This window comes from Vidua chalybeata, chromosome 5 (assembly GCF_026979565.1).
Source record: "Vidua chalybeata isolate OUT-0048 chromosome 5, bVidCha1 merged haplotype, whole genome shotgun sequence".
Classification (NCBI taxonomy): domain Eukaryota; kingdom Metazoa; phylum Chordata; class Aves; order Passeriformes; family Viduidae; genus Vidua; species Vidua chalybeata.
This window is the reverse complement of record NC_071534.1, coordinates 25,405,839-25,427,284: the sequence shown is the minus strand read 5'-3', so window position 1 is coordinate 25,427,284 and position 21,446 is coordinate 25,405,839. Positions and strand designations below refer to the sequence as shown.

The 21,446-nt window shown below is 45.8% G+C and overlaps 1 protein-coding gene across 1 annotated transcript in view; it reads left to right on the top strand.

The window, feature by feature from the left end:
• TMTC1 (transmembrane O-mannosyltransferase targeting cadherins 1) overlaps nt 1-18,400 on the top strand; it is a 134,816-nt gene extending 116,416 nt beyond the window's left edge. Inside the window, exons 13-20 of the mRNA XM_053943144.1 lie at nt 680-788; nt 5,681-5,783; nt 9,390-9,525; nt 10,316-10,460; nt 10,571-10,708; nt 11,094-11,216; nt 12,372-12,449; nt 13,170-18,400. Coding sequence (XP_053799119.1) covers nt 680-788; nt 5,681-5,783; nt 9,390-9,525; nt 10,316-10,460; nt 10,571-10,708; nt 11,094-11,216; nt 12,372-12,449; nt 13,170-13,310 — 973 coding nt within the window. The 3' untranslated portion in view covers nt 13,311-18,400. The remainder of the gene's footprint in view (nt 1-679; nt 789-5,680; nt 5,784-9,389; nt 9,526-10,315; nt 10,461-10,570; nt 10,709-11,093; nt 11,217-12,371; nt 12,450-13,169) is intronic.
• Nucleotides 18,401-21,446: the final 3,046 nt, after the last annotated feature.

The following is a 21,446-nucleotide window of genomic DNA, read 5'->3' as shown; positions in this document are numbered from 1 at the left end:
AACCTTCTCATTTTTCAAAAGGGGAGAAATTGTAGCTCAAATAAATAAACATTCCAAGATTTTTTTTTTAGGGAAACCTTTTCCATTTTCCATAGCATTAAATGCAGAGCAATGTTGGGAAAAAAACTAGCTCATCAGTACAGCCACCTCTCAGCTATCTCTGTTCATAATCCTTAGGATCTGAAGGACAGAACTCCTCCAGCCTAATGATCAACTTGCTAAGGAATTATTTAGAGATCCCAGGCAGATTTAACTTGGAGATATTTTAATTTCAAAATATTGGAGTTGCAAGTGGATCTGTATGGGCACTTGTCTAGGAACATGCAGAAGACTCTTCAAGGTTTTAGTTAAGGAAATGAAGGGTTACAGTGTCTCCAGCCTACTGAAGTGAGAGGGAATGTCCTGTTCCCAGATCACAGTGCCTCCATCCTCTCGGTGCTCTCCCTTCAGATACTTAACTGTATGAATTCATTAACGCCTCTGTCTCCCAGCTGCTGGAGACTGAGGAAATGCTGGGTGCTCACAATGTGGAGAGGAGGTGTGAATGAATCATTTAGTCTTTGTTGAAAAGGGCGAGCTGGGCACTTCCACTCTCTTTAAAGCAGTTAATCAGTGGGATAACCTAAACACGTGCTTACAGGAATACTCCTTTCTGTTTTTTTTTCCCTCCTTCCTGCAGGTCCCAAGGGAAGAAGGAGGAAGCTGTAATCTTGCTGCGGGACTCCATTAAGTACGGCCCAGAGTTTGCAGATGCTTACTCAAGCCTCGCCTCACTGTTGGCTGAACAGGTAACAGGGATAGCTTGGGTCCTCTGCCTTGGTGTGCATGCACTGCTGCCACAGCCCCAGCACCTCCTGCACCTCCCACCCTTGCCTCACTCGCAGCTGGTGGCAGGCATGGGTCCACGCTGTCTGCACAGAGCTCTCAGGCTGCTCTACAGATGGCTTTTCCAGGATGGGAGGCAACTCATACACAGTGAATAATTACACCCACATGGTGTGGCTCTGAATTAAATCACTGCTGAAGTTGTGAGTAAATCCCCTCCCTGCCTCTGTGGAGAAGTCTTAATCCATCGCACCTTGGATGTTGTGACAGCAGGAGAGGCGAGCGCTTCCCCTCATACACACGCCTACACAGATAACCTTGAGATTGCATAATAAATCATTCCAGAGCTGGGGATTGTCAGGCACCAGGCGGCCTCTGCAGCCCAGATTCTGCCCCTTGCACACACACACACACACACACACACACACACACACAGGGTACAGCCCCTGATTACCGTAGTAGATGATCACGAGCAGGGAAGTGGGAAGGCTCCCTGGCTTTATGTTGCTCTTAATGAGTGGCTGTTAAATATTTTATTTAACTTCATTGTTCAGGTGCCTCCAGGCCTTATTTGCTGTGCGTGGCCCAGGCTGCGCTCTGGAGGCAGGATTACTCATTTCCTCTCAGGCCTGTTCCCCACGCTCATTACTCAGGCTCTCCCTACTTGCTGTAGTTAGATAATTTATTTCTACAATGTCCCTGTGAGGTGAAATATTGTCCCCACAGAGGAAAAGAGAACTTGAGGCACAAAATCCTTGGGTTCAGAAGGAGCCATGAGGTGTGAGTGCCCATGCTGTAACACTGAGCTCTCCTTCCCTCCACACCTGCAGCAGCAGATGAGGGATGCTGTGCTTTGTGCTGTGGTCCCATTCTGGGGCTGTGGGGGTGGATGACAAGGTCCCTGTAACTGCACAGCTCCAGCACACCTCTGCAAATCTTTTGAAAACTGATTTTTTGTTTTCTCCTTCAGTTTTCAGATCTAATTGTTCCATAGCATGGGGTGCTGAAGCTTTCTTAAAAGGTTGCTGAGTATAAATACAGACAAAGCAAAATGGTATCTTTTGCTGTTCTCCATTATTCTGGTTAGTGAAATCTTCTCTATGTAAGGGAAGGGGACGAATTTCAGCAAAACTATAGGCAGAGGTCTTGTTTAATCTTCTTTAAGGATGTAGCCACTGTGCAAAACTCACCTATGATGTATATGAATTACTGAAAGATGTTCTATTTTATTTTCCCTTTTGAGAGAATTTCAAATATTATCAATATTATCTGCAGAGATCTCAAAATATAGTATATGAATTTAAAGATGAGCCTTGTTGAATGGTAGCTCTGCTTTGAATAAGCCCATCAATGAAGAGTCTCCTGCAAGTATAGGAAATGAGTCCTCTGCAGTATTACCTGGTTTTAATATTAATTGAAATTATTAATTAGAATGATCGATTGCAAGGTCAGCAGAGCACTAAAACCACTATAGAGTCCTGAGACCTTCTGCCCAAAGCAAATGCCATTAGGAAGTCCAGCAATAATTCATCTCTCTTATATATGGATTGTTCATCCTCTTGTGACTTGAGTAAGTGGTAGGCAAAAAAGATAATACAGTTTTCTCAGAAAACAGTGATTTTTCTGCAGACGTTTAACGCTTTCTCATGTTCAGCCACAGCAGATGCCTACCTGATTGTGCACCTCCTGCCTCACACATTCATCCTAGTGACCACAGCAGGGTCTGTCCTACAATACCTGCTGCTGCTCATGGCTGGGAGCTGCAGAATCACACCCTCCAGGGTTAGAGGCAGAAGTTTTGGCATCTTCAGCCCAAAGGATGATGACAGGAGCTCATTTTTTCAGTTTTGGGTTTTCCTCTTTGTCTGAGCAATAGAAGTATTTTTGTATCTCCTTGTGGCCCAGAACCTGTGTGACAGCTGTAGGGGTATCTGTGAGGCCAGGCAGTTACAGGATGGCATCACAGTGGAGCTCTGGGGAAGGCACCATTGGGTCCCTATTGCTGGGATGTGATAGGAAGGGATGTGGAAGAAGTGCCATGTTAAAATAACTTGCATGAGGTGACCGTGCCCATGACAACTTCTGCTTCTCCAACTTTGCTCCAAGGCTAAAAGGGAAATGTATGGACACAGTGAAATAGTGCCAGGATTGCTTTGGTCAGTCCTGCACAACATGTCCCCCCATATTAAAGAGGATGAATCTGAAATAGGTTCCTTCCCTTCTATGCCTGTAAAAAGTGCTGCTAAGAGGAATTAACCTGTAACTTGATGTAATTGCCCTTTTCTCTCCTTGATAGTTGATTCTGAAGCCAGAGCTGACAAAAAACCACTGCTGTATTGTATAGAACAGTTTGGCTTGTTTGTGCCTTTTATAAATGCTTGCCCTTCTGGCTGCTTTTTCTGCTTGGAATTGTAACTCAGTTGCAATGTATTGCAGTTTTCCTTGATTTCTGTGATCACTGCAGTGGTGCTGGTAACAGAAATCAAACGTTTTTGCTGCCTGTTTTCACAACATTCTAACAATGGTTCCCCACAGTTTCCCATCTTCCCAGCTTCAGTTTCATCCATCATTTTGTGCTACTTCGTGGCTCTTTTCAGGCCCTAGGTTCAACTAATTCTGTGTGTGTATTTTTCTTAGAAAAAGAAAATTTTTAACCCACTTAGCTGCAGAGGAGAGCCTACTCAGGCATAACCAAACTGAAAAACTGAGCCTTATGAAAAACATACCCTGGAGTTCAATGGAAAGATTCTCATATGCATAATTTTTTTAATATCATAAAAATCTCATACATTTTTTATGCCAGTCTTCTGAGTTTTGTGAGGTTGATGAATGTTTCATGAAGGTCTGGGAGTGGCATTATTAAGTGTTAATGAGAATCAAGCCTTGATGAACTTAGAGCTCTATTTCTGCTAAGAAGAGGAGAGGCTTTGAGGAGAGAAAGCTCTGGCAGGAATAGCAGGTTCCACCCTTGCCACTTTTTGACTGTGCTTAATGCAAACACTTTGTTAGACTGGGCAATGAGCCTGAGGCCTGCAGGGTCAGGATGTTAGGTGCCAAAAAAGCAATGCAACCACCATAAAAGTGCTAGAAGAGCTCAATATCGGTGAATGTTTTGACATGGAACACTCCAATCCAGTTTAGCACAGCCCTTCCTTGCCTTAAAAATTTGGTTTATGATCAGTAAATAAAATAAGCTGACATACGTGCATACAAAGCTGCATTCATTGGCTGAAAATTAAAAGCAGAGGAAAAAAAAGTAAGACATAAATCTTGGAAAATATGCACAAAAAATTGCTCTTCAATTTAGTCAATTCTGATGATCACTACACTTTTCCTGACTCTGCAAGATAATGTTGTCAAATTCACATCAATTTATCCAAAACTTCCAAAGTTAAGCACTTCTTAAAAACGTGTTTCTGTGCTTTATTACACACTTATCTTTTTTGCTGGCTGACCTTTATCATGTAAATGTGAAGGGACTTAACTGTGGCAAGCTGTGTGATTCTGCGATCAAGTCATCCTCTTTCAGTGCAATTTATTCCAGCTCTCCGGTTCTGAAATAGGAGGTGAGAAAAGAGTCCTCACATTAAGCAGCTGTGGAGCAAAAGCTGCTGTCAGGTACAGATTTTAAATCCAGGGAAAGCCCAGGGGGCTCAGCCATTTGCAGGCTCTGAGGAGAGTCCATAGCTGGGAGTGGACCAACCTCTTCAGTGTGGATTCAGTCCCGAGTGTGGGAGCTCCAGGCCTTCCTCAGTGAAGAGCCACTTGGCTGATTTTGCTTTCTTGTGAGGCTGTGGAGTTTGTTGCTGTAGGGCTGTGCTGCTCAGTGGAAGGGGAAGAATTGAGAGAAGCATCCTTGGTGCTGGAGGCTTGCCTGACACCCCCCTGCACTGTGCTTGTCTCTTCTGTTCGCAGCCTCCTTCCACAAACACAGCCCACAGCCAGGCTCTGGGAGCAGGGGGGAAGGAAGGCACTCATGCTGGTGAGCATGCAGGCAGTTGGCACACATGGTCTGACTGGAGGGAAGTGGAAACCTTTTTAAGTTGCTCTTAGGAGAAACCTGATGGTTGTTTCAGGACCAGGCTGCCCATAGGTCAGGCTAGACAGAACCCAGCCAGTAGGATGCTGTCTGTAGGCAGGGTCTTCCCAAGAAAAAGATCTATATTTTCTAGAAATGTTCAGCATCAGCAAAGCTCCCTGAAATCTATGCAAAATGAGAGCTCAGTGCACGTGAGGAATCAGCACGGTGGCATGTCCCAGCAGTCCCAGTGAACTGCACCTCACACACTGACAGCTCCTGGTTTTTATCCGAATCTGATTTCTCTGCTCTTTCAGGGAGCCTTTTCCAGCTCCGTCTTTTTCCAGCTTCCTTTATCCCCCTGCACTTGCTACCTAGCCATCACACACAGCAGGCTTTCATTCCTTGTATTTTCCTCACTGCTTAAGGAAAGAACAGCAGAGCTCCAGAGGGGAAAAGTTAGCCATTGAGATGCTCATTAAACAAATAAATTAGAACACATCCACTCCCAGATGACAGATATTTCTTGCTGTGTTTTTCCTGGCTGTGCATGTGCCCAGCTGGGGGCTCACTGGCATTGCACAGGCACCACCTTTTCCAGGTGTTCCACAGGTAGCAAAGGCATGGGAGAAAGCTGTCTGAACTGCTCTGGGATACCAGATGGCAGCTATAGTACATCCATGCCATGGGGTAAAATTTTGGCCTCTTGGAAGGTGGGGTGGGTGTGGACTCCCCAAGCTTCCTGTGCAGCGAGGGAGCTGTCACAGAGTGCAGGTGTGCAGCAAATGGTGCTGACAGCCTTTCTGCCATGGCTAAGAAATCTCCTTCTCTTTCAAGGAACGGCTTAAGGAAGCTGAGGAGGTCTATAAGGCTGGCATAGAGAATTGTCCAGAGAGCTCCGATTTGCACAACAACTACGGTGTTTTCCTGGTTGATACCGGTAAGTGAGAGGGAGCACAGGATTTTTCCCTCTCTGCCTTCTTTGCTTTGATTTATTTTATTCAGCAGTACACATCTAAAAGGGTGTCAAAAGCTTCCAAGGCAATAGATGTGCCTCCATGGTAGCTTGGAAATAAATATCCCTGTGCTGCTGAGAGGGCACAGCGCTCTGGAATTGGTAATCAGTGCAGGCACTGTGCAGCAGGAGCATTCAGCCCTGCTGCTCCCTTCAGTGTTTCTCACCATCTTCACACAGGCAGTTGCCCTCTTCAGTGTGTGCTGGGCAGCACCCTGACAGTACTGCCTTTTTTCCAGCAGGGCATGGCCACATCAAATCAAATCACAGGCACACAAATGGATCATTATGGTCTCTGGAGCATGTGCAGCCCTACTTTGTGACAAAGCAGCTCTTTGACTGTAAGGCTTGAGTGCCACGACTTTACAAAGAACATGGCTTTTAAACCACAATCATCTGTGAAAACAAAACCTTATACACTGGGGTGAATTGATTTTTGAGGAGCTCTGTAATGGCATCTTTTATTTTCTGGGCTCCTAGTTCCCATCCAAATTCCTTGGCACTTTCTGGCATTCACATAACAACAACAGAACGTCACTTTAATTGCCACCTTTTGTTGACAGCTTTATAAGCAAGGCTAAGTTTGACGAATTACTAGTGGAAAAGGACTGTGGTCTGTGGTTCCTCCAGAATAGTGCCAAGACTCAGTGATGAAACAGTATAGGCTTGAAGTGTGTGTTTGCCACCCCTTCTTTCCCCATCACATGTGCCCAGCTCCAGTGGTGCTTGGGAAGAAGGGATGATGGTCAGTCAGTCTGCAACTGGCTCTTCTGCCTCTGAGCTGACACTTGGCCATCACCCCTCTGTAGTACCAGTGTGAAACAAATACAAAACCAGAATCAGTAGTCATAATCAAAAGAGGCATTGTGACATTAGCAAAAGAGGTTCAGGTTCTGAATTTGGGCCCTGGCAAAATTCAAGCTTGCGAATAATAAAAATTCCTGAGTAATTTCCCTCTGATGTTGTATTCATCTTTGCTTGCCAGCCCAGATAAACTGTACTATTCCTGCCAAAATTTGTGGTTCAAATGTAGTGCAGAGCACTTTCTGGTTTTTGCACTTTTGTGCTCTGCCAAAGTCAAAACTATCATTTCCTGGTTTACTCCTATGCTTCCCTACAGACTAACAACTGGAAAAAATCCCACCGACTCTTGATACTTGGGGCATGATGTGTCAATAACCCTCCTAGAGACATGACAAAGCGTGAAGGAAGTGGCTGTTCGTGAGCCTGTCACCGTCTGCGCTTTGTGCCAGCGGCACAGGGAGATGCTGTGAAGCACCATGCCAATTAACCTGCAGAGTTCTGTGCAGCAAACGTCCAGCAAGTGTTGGCTCTGGGGAGACACAACTCCAGACAGCTCTGCAGTGGTCACAGACACTGAGTGTGTCTCCCTTAACGATGCACATTATCCCTGTGTGCTGAGCAGGAGAGGCGCTGCCTGGTTGAGGGACCTGAGTGCGTGCCCAGCTGCTTCCCAGGATGTTTTGTAGATATAATTTTCAAAAACATCTGCCTGCTCAGTGGTGGGGAAAGATCGAGGCTGCTGCTGGATGTTTTGAAAAAGTCATACCTTGAACAACATGTCCTCAGCCTTAGGTGAATCTTCAACACTTCTAAACCTCTCCACAGATGTTCCTCTTCACTCCTATAATGGAGCTGTTGAGATGTCTCTGTGTATATTTTAAGTTGCATAGATGGTCTCAGAAAAATCAAACTTGATCTGTGAAGCTATGAAAACAAAATTCCCACAGCAGCATGTTCAGTGCCCTAACATGCACTGGCTGTTTTTGAGATTTGTTTTCCAACTTGAAATTGAATTAAGTACACTGTGAAGTGAATCAGTTTAAAAAAATGCCAACAGTGAAAAGCTTTGTTGGTGGACAAAGCTCTTTGAGTATTGGTTTTCATCAGGAGATTATCTGGTCTGGAGTTTGCAAACCGATTAAATGAGCCCTGGGATTAAAAATGCAATATTTGCATTGCTGAAATGCTGGAACTTTATACTTTTACCATTATTTAGCTAAATAAAAATACATTATTAAAAGTAGAACTTTATGCATTGGGGTAGTGCTCTTGCACCTCTCTTTTTGCTTATATTTTGTTGTGGTGCTCGGTGATGTCACGGGCTGCAGGACCTTGCACATTTTCACACAGCGAAGCAGTGCCACCCAATGGCTCCTGTGCAGCACAGAGATGCTGCCTCCGTGCTCCAAAATAACCACCTGGCCACCTCTGCTCTGGGATTTATTGCCCAGAGTGGGAATTAGCTGGTCCCGGGCAGCTACTCCCAGTCCCATTGAGCAGTACACAGAAACTGAGCTGGAGCTCAGAGCAACACAGCGGAGGAGGAGGGGATAATCTCTCTTTGGAGAGGGCTGAAACTATTTGCAGTTCTGGTGGTGTTGTGGGGAATACTGGGGGGCTTGTTCTTCATTCCTCATTGCCCATTTCTCCAGTGGGCCAGGGTGAAAGGATGCTCCACCAGGAGATGGCACATGTGCTCCAGCCCCTTCTCTGAGGTGGGCTCTGTCCTTAGCACAGGGGTTGTGTCCTCACTGCTGCATGATCAAGGGGGTGCTTTCAGTCAGGAGTCATCTTGTTGTGACTGTATCCTCAACTTGCAAGAAAACCACCTCTAGAAAATCTATTTCTCAGGATTGTCTCTGAATATTGTGGACTAAATCTTAGTTTGGACAGCAATTTCTCTTATGCTTAGATTCAAAATGCTGAGGCAGGGTTTCTTTCTCAAAATGTTTCCATGGTGTCCTGGTTTAGGGCAAATTTGGGAGAAAACCTCCAAAGGGGTTCCTCTGGAAAACAGATTTAAGTGGCCCCTTTCCCAATTGGTTCGAGAAAAGATTTCCTTGGAGAAAAGTGGAAAAAAATGTTTATTTAACAGGAAAAGCACTCACCAGCACAAAAAATGAACAATATTAAACAATAAAACCTCTTGCTGCTCCAAAAGAGATGACAAACTCAGAAAGTTCCCTTTGTGGGCTGTTGCTTGGCTCACCCAGTCTGTTATCAGTCCCTCTGGTGCTGGAAATGCCGCGGCTCAGGCCTGGCCTGGTGGCCACAGGTGTGAGTGGCTGGTGCTCTTCTGGGTGCTCAGTCCAGAGCAGGTTTGAACAGTTCCAAGAAAAAGGAAAACCACATTCCAGGGAAGTTCTTTGCCTCAGCTAGCTGAAAGCTAACTAAAAAGCAAAGGACAGCTCTGTCCTGCCATCTGCAGACAACACAGTCTGCGAGAGGGATGCGGGTGAGCAAGTGCAGCTTCTGATAACAAACTCTGCACTTCTTCTCTCCCCTCTTCACTCTCGGAAGGTCTTAAAGGTGCAAAACTTATTTCTGGGCTAAACAGATGAATGGGGATAATAGAAGCATCATAAAGTCACCCCAGGACACAGGTGTCGAGCAATAGAAGAAAGAAAGCTAGAACATTACCATGTGCTGAGTTTGAGACGGGTTTTTTCTGATGCACAGGTTGTTGTTTTTTTTTTTTTTTTGCTTAATGGCTGTTTGCCTCTCCAGGGTCTCCCGAGAGAGCCATGTCTCACTACAGGCAGGCCATCCTCCTGAGCCCCACTCACCACGTGGCCATGGTGAACCTGGGCAGGCTTCACCGCTCCCTGGGGCAGAACAAAGAGGCTGAAGTGTGGTACAAGAGGTGAGGATTTGGGGTGGGAGACAGAGGGTTTCCTCCTGCCCCTGAATGGCTTGTTTCTGCTCAAGAGTTTCTGTTATGCGGATCTATCAGTGCATGTGTGGGGTTTCCTCCCTTCACCCTCCATCTCTTTGAAACTAGATTTGGCTATTTTTGGGGAGTGCTTGGAAAGGCAGCATGGGCTCAGGCAGTGTTGATTTCCCTGGACTATTCCCAAGCCCCCAGGATGGACACTGCTGCTTTTGGCTGGGGGATGCTCTGATGATAAATTTGGAGGTTTCTTGGTAGCAGGAGCAGACTGTATTACCACAACTCCCACCCTGCTTGAAGGTGGTCTGTAGTTGCTGCACCAGGAACAGCCATAAGTGCTGCACAGCTCAGCACCAAACCCTTGGCACCTTTAGGAACTCTGGCCCTTCCCTGCAGTGTTTCAGCAGTCAGGCTCTGACTCCAGGTATGCAGCAGGATGGATTGGGAATACTTTTGCCTTCTTTTTGGCATATAGATTTGTGCTTGCATTCCCCAAGTTTCATCACTGTCAACCATCCCCACCCCTGCTGCAGGCTCATGAGCACTTTGGAGGTGGCTCCTGCTCCTTCTCCTTCTCAGGTGGCTAGCGGGATTTCTGCTGTGGGCACATTCCTCTCTCCCCAGGACATGAAATCTGTGCTTCCCAGGCTGGGATGGTGCAGAGCATCATACCCACACATTCTCCATCCCCGCACAAGCCCACCTCACTCTTCCCCTTTGCTCCTCCCACAACCTTGAAGCTTGCCTTTTTCCCAACGTCCAGGGCACTGAAGGTATCGCGGAAGGCTGAGATCCTGTCCCCGCTGGGGGCTCTGTATTACAACACGGGGCGATACGAGGAGGCCCTGCAGGTTTACAGGGAAGCGGCAGCGCTGCAGCCTTCCAACAAGGACATCCGACTGGCACTGGTGAGCGAGGGCCAGGGCAGGGCAGCAGCAGCCACTGGGTGCAGCCCAGCCTGTGCCAGAGGGCTGAGCTGGTCGAGAGCGTAACACTTGGTAACACGGCTCTGTTACAGGCTCAGGTTTTGGCGATGATGGGGCGGACGAAGGAAGCCGAGAAGATGACAAACCATATCCTTAATGAGGATGTGGAGTGCCTGGAGTGCTACCGCCTTCTGTCAGCCATCTACAGCAAGCAGGAGCTCTATGCCAAGGTACCGTGGTGTGGGATACCCTTGGCCCAAGGGCTCACACACAGAGCTCAGGTTGAATTTTACACTCCGTCTGGGGACATGTCATGTGCCTCAGCACACATTCAGTAGATTATTTCTTCACTAAAACCTTCACTTTATCTACATACTAAGACTGAAGCTAAGCAGGGTGGTTTTCTTATCACTTACACCTCCTGCTGCTGTCAGCCCCAGTGCCCATCAGCCCCAGGCATTTAAAAATACCATTTGCCTGTGTGTTAATGATGTGGGGCAAACAAGGGATGGAGGAAGCTGGTTCTTATTCTGGTAGTCCATAGTGGTGAGGAAAGAATGAGAAGTGGGAAGGCACTGAATGGAAGGTACACAATGTCCTCTTGCTTCTTCACAGGCACTTGAAGCTATAGAAAAAGCGCTTCAGCTAAAACCAAAGGATCCAAAAGTCATATCAGAGCTCTTTTTCACTAAAGGAAACCAGCTAAGAGAACAGAATCTCCTTGACAAGGCTTTCGAGGTACGACTGCTCTAAGACTTACTGGTGGTTTTATGGGCTAAAAGATAGAGTTTGCTCATTGTGTGTGAAACTCCCTGGTGCATACACCCTGGCTGTTTGCCTTAGGAGCTCACTGGTACAGAGAAAGCTAGGAGGCAGCTAACTTTACCAGACTTAATTGCAACTTTTTTCCTCATTCCTGTATGGAAATAGCGCTCCCTGCTCTGAGAGGTTGGTGTTAAGTACAGAATTGTGGTGGGATTCACCTTTGCTCCATCCAGCCCCTCTTGCTCTCAGTGACCAGCTCCAGGTGGCTCACCTGGAAGCTTGGGGACCTATGAGAGTTCACCATGTTGTTATATCTCACCTCAGATGCCAATAACTGAGAGGCTGGCTTATCCTGTGAAGAAGGATGATTGCTAGCTCAGAAATTCCTCTCATGTTAGCATTAATAATAGTACAGAAGCAACCTGGTCTATTGGAAGGTGTCACTGCCTGTAGGAGGGGAGCTGGAAGTAGATAATATTTAAAGTCACTCCCAACCCAAACCATTCCATTATCCTCTGATTCAGAAAATATTATTTGGATTGCTCTGAATATTCTCAATATCCCTATGGATGAGGATGCTTAATCCTGATTTGAAAATCCTTTCCTGTTGTGACAATGTAAAAACAGTGCTGTTTGACAGACTCCAGAAGGTCCTAATTTCTTCTTCTCCCACACTCAGCATCAGTGGGGAAGGAAAGCACTGCCCTCAGGTCCTTGTGAAACCACGCAAGTGGCTGTACCAGAGTCTGCTGCCAGCTCCAAATTAAAGCCTTGCAGATAAAGAGCAATGCCTTGTAGCTGACAGGCATTGTACTTGGCACTGCCTAAGGAAATGACCTTGATGTGCGGGGGGCAGGGACAGGGTTGCAAGTGTGGCTTCTCTCAGAAAGCAGGAAAAGCGCACATTGGCAGGGAAAACCTGTGAGATGAACTGAGCCATGGAGCAGTACATTCTATGTCTCTTCTACAAAGAAACTGAAATTCACTTAGTGTGTTGTATATGAGAGGAATTTGAATTACATTCTGAATGGCTTCAGGAGAAGAAACTGTGTTTCTCTTTCCCCTCCAGTAACTGGTTTTGTTTGAAGAGTAAGACTCATAACCTAGAAATGTTTCATGTTTCTGTAGAGCTATAAACGGGCTGTGGAGCTCAACCCAGACCAAGCACAGGCCTGGATGAATATGGGAGGCATCGAGCACATCAAGGTATGACAGTTTTGGTTTTCCTTAAGCTGCCAGGTGCAGACACTATTACACTGAACAAAAAAGCTAAATTGGTTTCAGACTGCCAGGAGTTGCACGTTTGTGAACAGCAAGCCCCTTGACATATTTTATCCAAAAAGGAGGAGAGTCTCTTCACCCCAGCTAGAGTTCCCAACCAGGTTGCTTGGTAAAGCAAATCTCATATTTTTAGAGTGCAGGCTGCAAGGAGCCACCTGCTCCTCTCAAAAGCTTTCCTGCTTCAGTTGTTGACCTACCTTAGAAAAATGTCACCGTTAGTTGACTTTTAAGGTTCTTCTCTACATAATTAATTTAATAAAGATGTCTAATGCAGAATACTGGCATGAAATTATGGAAATAGACAGCCTACCCTGTGGTTCCTTATTCTTTTGAATACTTTAGCATATCATTATGATTTGGGTCTTAAGGAGTCACATTGTGTGATGTCCTTAAGCTATCCTGTTGCTGAGTAAAATTAACTCTTCTGGTGCAACATAACAGAAAAATGTAAATCTATTTCTTGCTGTGTGAGTTTCATCAAATTTAGGTTAACAGCACTTGGTGATCTATTTCATAAAGAAGAAGTGTTTTTGAAACCAAACAATATCAGGGGTTTTAAACTCTTGACAGAGTATCTTGTTTTTCACTTTATCCGAACTTTCTGTGTGGAACGTGAATGAGACCCGCCACTCATTTTCTTTGCAGGGGAGCTACATCACTGCCCGTGACTACTATGAGAAAGCCTTACAGCTCGTTCCAAACAGCAAGCTGCTGAAGGAGAATCTGGCCAAACTGGATCGCTTGGAGAAACGGTTTCAAGAAGTCCAGGAGAAAGACCAAACATAGCAATCAAGTCACCAGCAGAAGGACACTCATGCCCCTTGGAGAAGAGTGTGGTGGAAGCCTGTTGCTCAAAGTGATGTTGAAAGAACTTTGATAGGGCTCAGAAGTATGGAAGGCAAACTTTGAATGCATGCTTAGGTTCAATCAAAGTTACAGGAGACACTCGGGTCCTGTGGGACATGCTGGAGCATGAATGAAAACCTTCCTTTAATCAAGATTTACGTCTAGGCTGAACCCATTTTAGTCACACCGGGAGTGTGGGTGGGACATGTACCTTCAATATCTTGGTTGTCACCAGGGAAACCATGGAGACAAAGCACTCATCCATTGCAGCAGGGGTGAAGTAGCACCTCCTGTTCCTCCACACAGGCTCACCTCATCCATGTAGAGCACCACTGATGGGCTTCATTGCAAGTGCTGCAGACAGGAAAGATGGTCATAATGGTCACATATAAAAGGTTCCAAGGGGTTAATGCTGAGAAAATGATGGTCACTTTTACAGTTCTAAATGGGACTTGAAAATTATTCTAAAGAAAGGGGAAACTATTTAAATATCACCCTGAAAGGATGATTCTACAAGTAGGACAGATGATCCTTTGAGGGAAAACCTAGCCTGAATGTTTTATTCATTAGACAATAATTTTGTAGTAATTCAGGTTCATGATGTCACTTTTGTCAAATATCATATGGCTTTATCCTTTGCCCTCTCCCTCCAGGCCAAATAATTATTACTCTGAAAAAAATTGAAGCATCCAAAGGCAATGGGAAGCTCTAGGATTACTTGTCCTCCTGCTCAGTCCCCAGTATGGAAAACAAACAACCTATCTAATCAATAGAAGAGGTAAAGTAAAGCCACAGGGAGATCAGGGAACATTTCCTAGCCTGGAAAGGTACGATGGAGGCTCTTTTATGGGTGTGCAGGGACAAAGCCCATCTATTGTGGTGACAACACTGACAAAATTCTTGGTCAAAGTGTTCTCACCACTCGCCTAAGAGATACAGAAAATGACCTATAGCTGATCAGTCATAAATCTATATTTTTAAATACTGATGTGGGAAAACAAATTCTCTTCAGAACTGGGGCTTTTATTTTTGAGCTTTATTTATTTAACTTATAATAATCAAATAATTAATATATTTTCTCTGTTGTATATGAATTGGGCAATATCCTTCACAGCTGGCCACATGGTTGGGCATTGTGACTCATATTGTCTGAAGTTAGAAAAAGGGAGTACCAATGAGGCATGCTGGAATAATTCCCTCTCATGATTCTAAGGCAAGTGGCTGCAGAGCACATTGGACCACACTGACCCTGCAATAGCAGCCCATAGATCCCAATAGAGCTTCTGCTCCTTCCATCAGGGTTTGCACCAATTCCCAGGGAGCTTTAGTGGGATCTGCTTCCTGCCTTTGGGTTTGGACATCAGGGTGGGTCATCATTTTGCTCCTCTTGCAGCACTAAACTGCTAAAAAAGTTGTTTTGTTTGAGCTTGACTGTGGCCAGCAGCCCAGGGTTTGGCATTATTAGTACAGTTCAGTTAGGTGTACAATGCCCTAAAACACATCTGTCAGGAAAAGCCTGTGTGGCAGGCATCCCTGTGGTGTCAATTTAGCTGGCCATGGCACCTCAACACGCTCCAGATTCCCTCAGTGGGATGGTTCAGCCATGTGCTGGAGGTTTTGCTGGTTCCATTTGAAAAGCCTGGTGTCTTGCTGCAGGTGGTGGTCAGGTTACTGATGAATTATTGATGTGATTCCAACTGTGTTTGGAGCTCACAAGGAGTCCAGGTACAGTTGTCTGCCCTGTCAGGGTTTATGGACCTGCCAGAGCCATGGCTGTGCACCCACTGAGACCAGTGGTCCCCACTGGCCAAGGAGACCAGCTGCAGCTGGGCAGAAGTGAAAGACTGCTGGGGGGAAGAGGTGGCACTACGAGTGTTTGGGCTCTCTCCCTCCAAACCAGCTTCCAGGGGAGCACTGGGATCAGAATAAGCAAGTTTCTTCACTGTTGAATTTTCTGCTCCCAGCCCAAGCAGCCTACTTTACTTCATGGGGCCAGGGGCAGGTTTGAGCTCCTGGGGCTAGGTCAGCACCCCTCTCTTGTTTCTCCACATGACTGTTGTGGCTGTGGACTGGCTGAACTGACATTTCTGCAGGTCCCCAGGGCAGGTGCTTTGCTGGCTGCTATGCACGCAGAAGATCTGCACACCCCTGGGCTCCCAGGATGGCCTGGAGGAGGTGACATCATGCCAGCACAGTCACATGGGATGGGGCCACCAAAGCTTACCACCAAATGGCCTCTGACAGCAATCAGCTCCCCAGCATGCATTGCAAGGTCATAGATGGTTCCTTGTTGGGATATTCAGAGGTACCTGAAACAGAAAGCTCTCTGCCTGTCCTCAAGGTGAGCCTGTCTTTGGGACAGCTTCCCAAAGGCCTGTGTGCCCAGGCTGGCTGTGGTGCAGTGAATTTGGGGGCTGACAGAGCAGTGTTTGGTGCAGCCCTGACAGTGGTACTGTGCAAAGCCCCGCAGGGAGGAGTGCTCCAGCAGCCAGCTGAAGGTCGGGGGGTAGCATGGGGTGACATGTGCCTCCTTTAAAAATGTGTATCAACTATAAACTTTGCCTCAAAAGATATATTAAATAAATACTATATATTATACAGGCCTCGCTGCAGTTTGTGGCTTTAAATAGTGTCCAGTGAAACATATTTTTTCAAATACAGAAGTTGTATTTTTTATAGCAATGCTTTGTGAGGGGGAAGACTTAGTTTTATGTTTTTAACTTCAGCATAAATCTTAGTTTGTCTTTCCTGAGAGACCTGGTAGAAATTACTGTCTTCTGCTTGTCCTAAAACCTGATCAAAGCCATCCTGACCTCCTAAAACTCGTCTATGTGTAGAAGTGTAATACAGCTTTGGATGCCCCTCTCCCAGATCCCGGAGAAGGATTGATTACCATTTGTACAACATTGTCTTACTTGCAGAAAATGGAGAAAGATGAGACCATGCCCCGGTAAGGGAGGTAGTTTGGTTGGAAGGCAAGGCATATCCACTTGCCTGAATTAGGCTGATAACATATGCAGGGATTTTAATGCCAGTTGAAGCAGTTTACATTTCTGTGCCAAGAGGTCGGCTCTCCACGTTTTGGAGCTGGGTTTATGGTAGTTCTGGAGAGAGAAGAGATCAATAATGAACCCCACGTTCCTGAACCCCATCAAGGCAGGATGACAGTCTGCAAACTGTCATCAGATTTGGAGAATGGCTCAGACCATGGGCTACCAAAGCAATTAAACCCCTCTGAGCTGACTCTGTCCTGTTGGCACCCATGCTGAAGCCCTGTATTTTTCAGGGCATCAATCATGTCAAAGGTTTATTGCAGGCAAAGAAGAACGGAGTATGATATGAGATGGGTTACCTCCACCAAAATGGAATGCTATTGTGCAAGATAAATTGAGCAACTTACCTTTTGGTAACTTTATATTATCTTTATTAATCATAGGAAATGTTCTCTTCCTCTAGCACTGCACAGCTTCTAAAATATAGAGTTATAAATACATTGTTTTCTGCCAGTTCCAGTGCTCAGCATAGTTAGCAGAGATTGCAGATTAATAAATGGCTGAGTATCTGTCTGGTGGGGGAGAGTTCATGCTCTCTGCAAGTTGCATTGGTAAACCTCAGTGCTCACTAATTTTAAAGCAGAGAGTTAATGGAAAGCTGGTTAGACGGGACTCTCATGTACTCACTGTGCATTTTAATCCTAAATGAGAAACATAATAATTGTGTTGCTTTTTCCTTTCCCCATGGATCATATTTGCAGCTGATGGATTTTATTGCTTATTTAAATTCCAGCATTCTTTGCTTCCATCTCTTTTCTGTCCCCCAGGATAAATGATGCAGTGGGGGGTATTTTCTTTCTCTCATGGACTCCTTGGACTAGATTTTCCTACAAATGTGCAGGCAATTTGTTTTGGCCAAACAGTAAGTGAATGCAGCAGTGCAAATTGCCTTCATTCCAGAGATCTTGAGAAGGACAGGGGGCTGGGCATGCATGCATGGAGGTAGAAAGAAGTGTAAGTCCAAAAAATTCAAAATAAAGAGCCTAACTTGCAGGGGAGGCTGGACGCCCCTAAAAGGATCTAAAACTGTGAAAACTTCTCCACAGTTACAGAAACCAGGCCAGATATGGTGTACAATGTTTGGTGAAAGAAGACAATTGTCAGTCTAATTTATTAATTAAACAATTTAGAATATTGTTATATGGTCCTTTGCCCCACTTGTCCTCCAGCTCATTGAAACAGCTGGTGTATGCTTAAGTCTCCTCAATCTTTATGTGATTAAATTGACCAAGTGCTCAATTTCTATCTTTCATATATGCAATTATGCACAATCTTGGGGAAAAATTAGCCCTTAGAGGGCTTTTCCCCCAACCTTCAGTCTATTGCAGCAATTTCAAAATGCACCATTTTGCTTTCATGTACATTTAAGCCCAGCAGCAAAAGAGAAAAAAAAAAAAAAAAAAAAAAAAGAAAAAAAAACAGCGCTTGGCATTCACTGGTGTTTTAATGTGGCAAAGTTGCTTCAGGTAACCTTGATAACTTTGTGCAAAAGTTCATTGCCATGTTTGTACTGACTTGCTAAGAATTTTTTCTTCTGGAAAATACCCCCAGTGGTATCCTCTGTAAAAGTTACAACTGTAACACAACTGTATTACTGTAGAAATCTCTGCCTGAAGCGGATGTTATGCTGCGTGTTCCTCTCATGCAGAAGTTGTTTGCATTGCCTGTTGTTCATATGGTTCTTATTTCTGTATCTAATTTTTTAAAATTAGCTGTGCATATCTTTTTAAGAAAGAAAAAAACCAACCAAACAAAAACAAAACCACAAAAAAACAGCCCGTGGATTAGAAATATTTTAAAAATAAAGTCACTCTTAGCAGCAGCTGGATGTATGTCATTGATGCAGGAATTTGCAAAGTCTTTGCTTTTTTCACGGTGGGATTTATGGCTAGATTTCACATCAAGGAGTTATGCTCGAAGTCTTTGCAGAAGAAAATGTATGTAAATGTCTATTTTATATAAAAAGTAAGAAAAGTAGGTGCTGTGCCTGGTTTTGTTCTTTTTCTTTTGGACCAGCCATGAACAAGTTCTTCTGGAGGTGGAAGGGCTGAAAATTCTTACTCCACTTGACTTATTTTTTATTTTACGTCCCCTGATTTCCAGGTTATTGGTCCTGTAGGAGGAACTCTACAGCATATGTGTTTGAGTCTGGGCATATAAAAATACTGGAGCAGGCATTTTTTGGAGCCTGAGCATGAGAAAAGATGTGGGCTGGTGCTCACACAGTCTTGATGATTGGACATGTTATACTGACATAAGCTCTTCATATCAGTCTTTATGCCTCTGTCAGGAATGTGTCAAACAAATCCACAGAGTGCAAAGAGAAAAAAAACTGAGATTAAAAAGAAACTAATTTTGTTGTAAATCCCTTCTTCCTGGTACACATTCCTAGATGCTTCTGCATGCTTCCAGGGTTTGAGTTCACGTGGGATAGCAATGATGATAAATACCTACTGAAAATGGACTGAAAGAGAATCAAAAGCCCTGAGCACATGCCATAGTGTTTCCTGCCATCCTGGTGAGTCCAAAATGCTCTGTAGCATGAAGAGGAATTGCACGCTCTGAAGTCAGGCTGCACACCCTGAAGTTCCCAACAACAGGTCCCAACAACAAAGCTTTAACCCAGTGCCCACCTAGGTCCTCTGCAAGGCCTGAGGCACCTCAGGTCTGGTGGCAATGATGAGGGGGGGACATAAGATCCTGCTGCTGCCCATGGAAACAGGCACTAAACTACAAACAGGTGAGACAGGGTGTGAGTGCCTCCAAACCCACCTGTGCTGTAGCCCTGCAGCCTCAGCTGCTCACCCTGATTGACACCATAGCCATTAAAAGGGTTCATTAGCTGAGTTGTTCCTCTTGTGAGAGGTGGAGCATAGCCTGGGCTCCAGCACTGGTTACTTTTCCTGAGCTGTGGTGGGAGCAGGACTCCTCTCTGCTCGTGTGCCGCCTTCTTCTTCTTCTATGTGGTGAGTCCTGTGCGTGGTCTGTGGGGAGGTGTGCCTCAGTGTGGGGGCTATGGCGGTGAGCATTGGTGTCACCTGCTCTTTTGAGGTACCAAAAAGGTGAAAGTAGCCAGTCAGTATCACAAGATATGCCAGGGTGTATTTGGTGTATTTGTCTTGATGAGTGATTTTTAGGCTGCCTTTGCTGTAGCTGGGTGGGGACTGGGAGCCTCTCGTACCCTCTCTGTGCAGGTGCTGCTCACCACAGCCCTCCTTGGCTGCTGAGGTGAGTGACCCATTCCCTCTGCAGGCTGCCCAGCTGCCATGTGGTCCCTTGGCTGTGCAAGAAAGACAAATAGCTTGGTCCTGCTGAGTGTGTGAACTGGTCTCCCTGGGGCACCAGGTCAAACCCTTCTTGCAGATCCCCCTGCAGTGGCTAATGTATTCATAACTCCCTGTCTGGCCTGTTCTACACCCAGTGGAAAATTTATGTCTTCTAGGTAAGAGAGGCCAATAAGCACTAGATAGGTTGTGAGGTGGTTCAAGCCAGGCAGGAGAATGATGATCAGAGTAACTTGCTCCTGGTAATGAAGCCAGTGCTAAAAACAGATGTCCTGCTGAGGCAAGTGATGGGCTAACCAGCTAATTGCAGTTCCTTCCACCCTGCTCCAGTATGGTGCTGGTCCTTCTGCTGCTGCTAATATTATTTCTCTCACCACCTAAGGGAATGGTATTTTCCCCATCATTGACCACCTTGATAAGGTTTGCTTATTTTCTGCTTTTGCTGGACTTCTGCTATAGCAGTAATCACCACAGTCTTGTTGGAAAAGCCAGTCAGCACCAAGGACTAGGGAGAATTTGGTCCAGTGGCTTAGAAAATCGTGCCTGGGCTTTGCAGTGGTTGAGTGCTTTGAGACCAGAGAGAGAGGTTGGTCCGAACAGGGCAGCAGGTAGCTGAGCCCCTCTACAGCCTAGAATGCTGCAGGAGTTGTGCAAGGATCCCCACAACCTTGTGGGGTGAGTCCCTCTGGTTACTGCTGAGGTCAAAGAGTGTTTGATGGTCTGGGTAGCAGAGGAAGATGTGGGCTCCTCGGTGCTCTGCTGCTCTCATAAGGTGGTATGAGACACTGGTGAGGTTTCTAATGCCTGCCAACCTTCATCAAACAGCATCACCTCCAAGCCTACACAGGGGGCATCAGCTCCAAAGTTAGGAAGGGCTGGAGTGGTGTCACCTTGGATCCAAGTGAATTATTCCAGGTTCTCACCCAAGCAAACAGAGTGTGAGTACCTCGTAAATCGTGAGCATTGCATTGCTTATGTTTGTGTGGCTGGGAGCAGACGTCTTATCCCAGCCCTGGCTTGGGAGAGGCAGGGGACCCCTCCTCTAGGCATGAGAAACACATCAGACAGGAGTGCTTAAAGAGTGATTTTCAGCTGGTGCAGACACAGGCCAGCTGAAAGGAGTTGAGGAAGAGCTGCTGCCCTCTTCTCAGCAGGGGAGCCAGAGGCCTGATACAACCCCTGTCCCCCAGCCTGGAGAAGCAAACCTCTAGCTGGTGAGAGAAATTGCAATTCTCTTTTTCCTTTGTGTCCCAAGTGTTGGAGATCTCTTCTGCTGTGTGATCCTGGTGGTGATGGTTGTGTTCTGGGCTGGCTCAGAGGAGCAGCACGCCCTTGCTCTCCCACCCAGCACGGGGTCTGCCAGGCCTGTCACTGTCACTGTGTGCGTCATTCCCTGCTGGGTGAGGACTGGAGGCATTTTCCCTAGAAAACATAGATTTATCTCCAACTGCACAGTTCAGTGAAGCATCAAAGCCTTCATCAGAGCCAGCTGTCCCCAAGTCAAACTGTCCCCATGCTCCCTGCCCACATTGCTAAGGGACAGCTGGTGCCAAAAGCGATGGAAGAAAGCTGTGTCTCCTTGGGGTGTAGTCCAGAGCAAAGCCGAGCCTGAGGGCTGGGCTAGCTCCCTTCAGGGACATCTTTCATGGTGACTTCACTGGCACAAGTTAAGTACTCCAGGGCACTTCAGACATGGAAGCTTTTAAGAATAAACTTGGAGCAGTCTGGTACTGCAATAT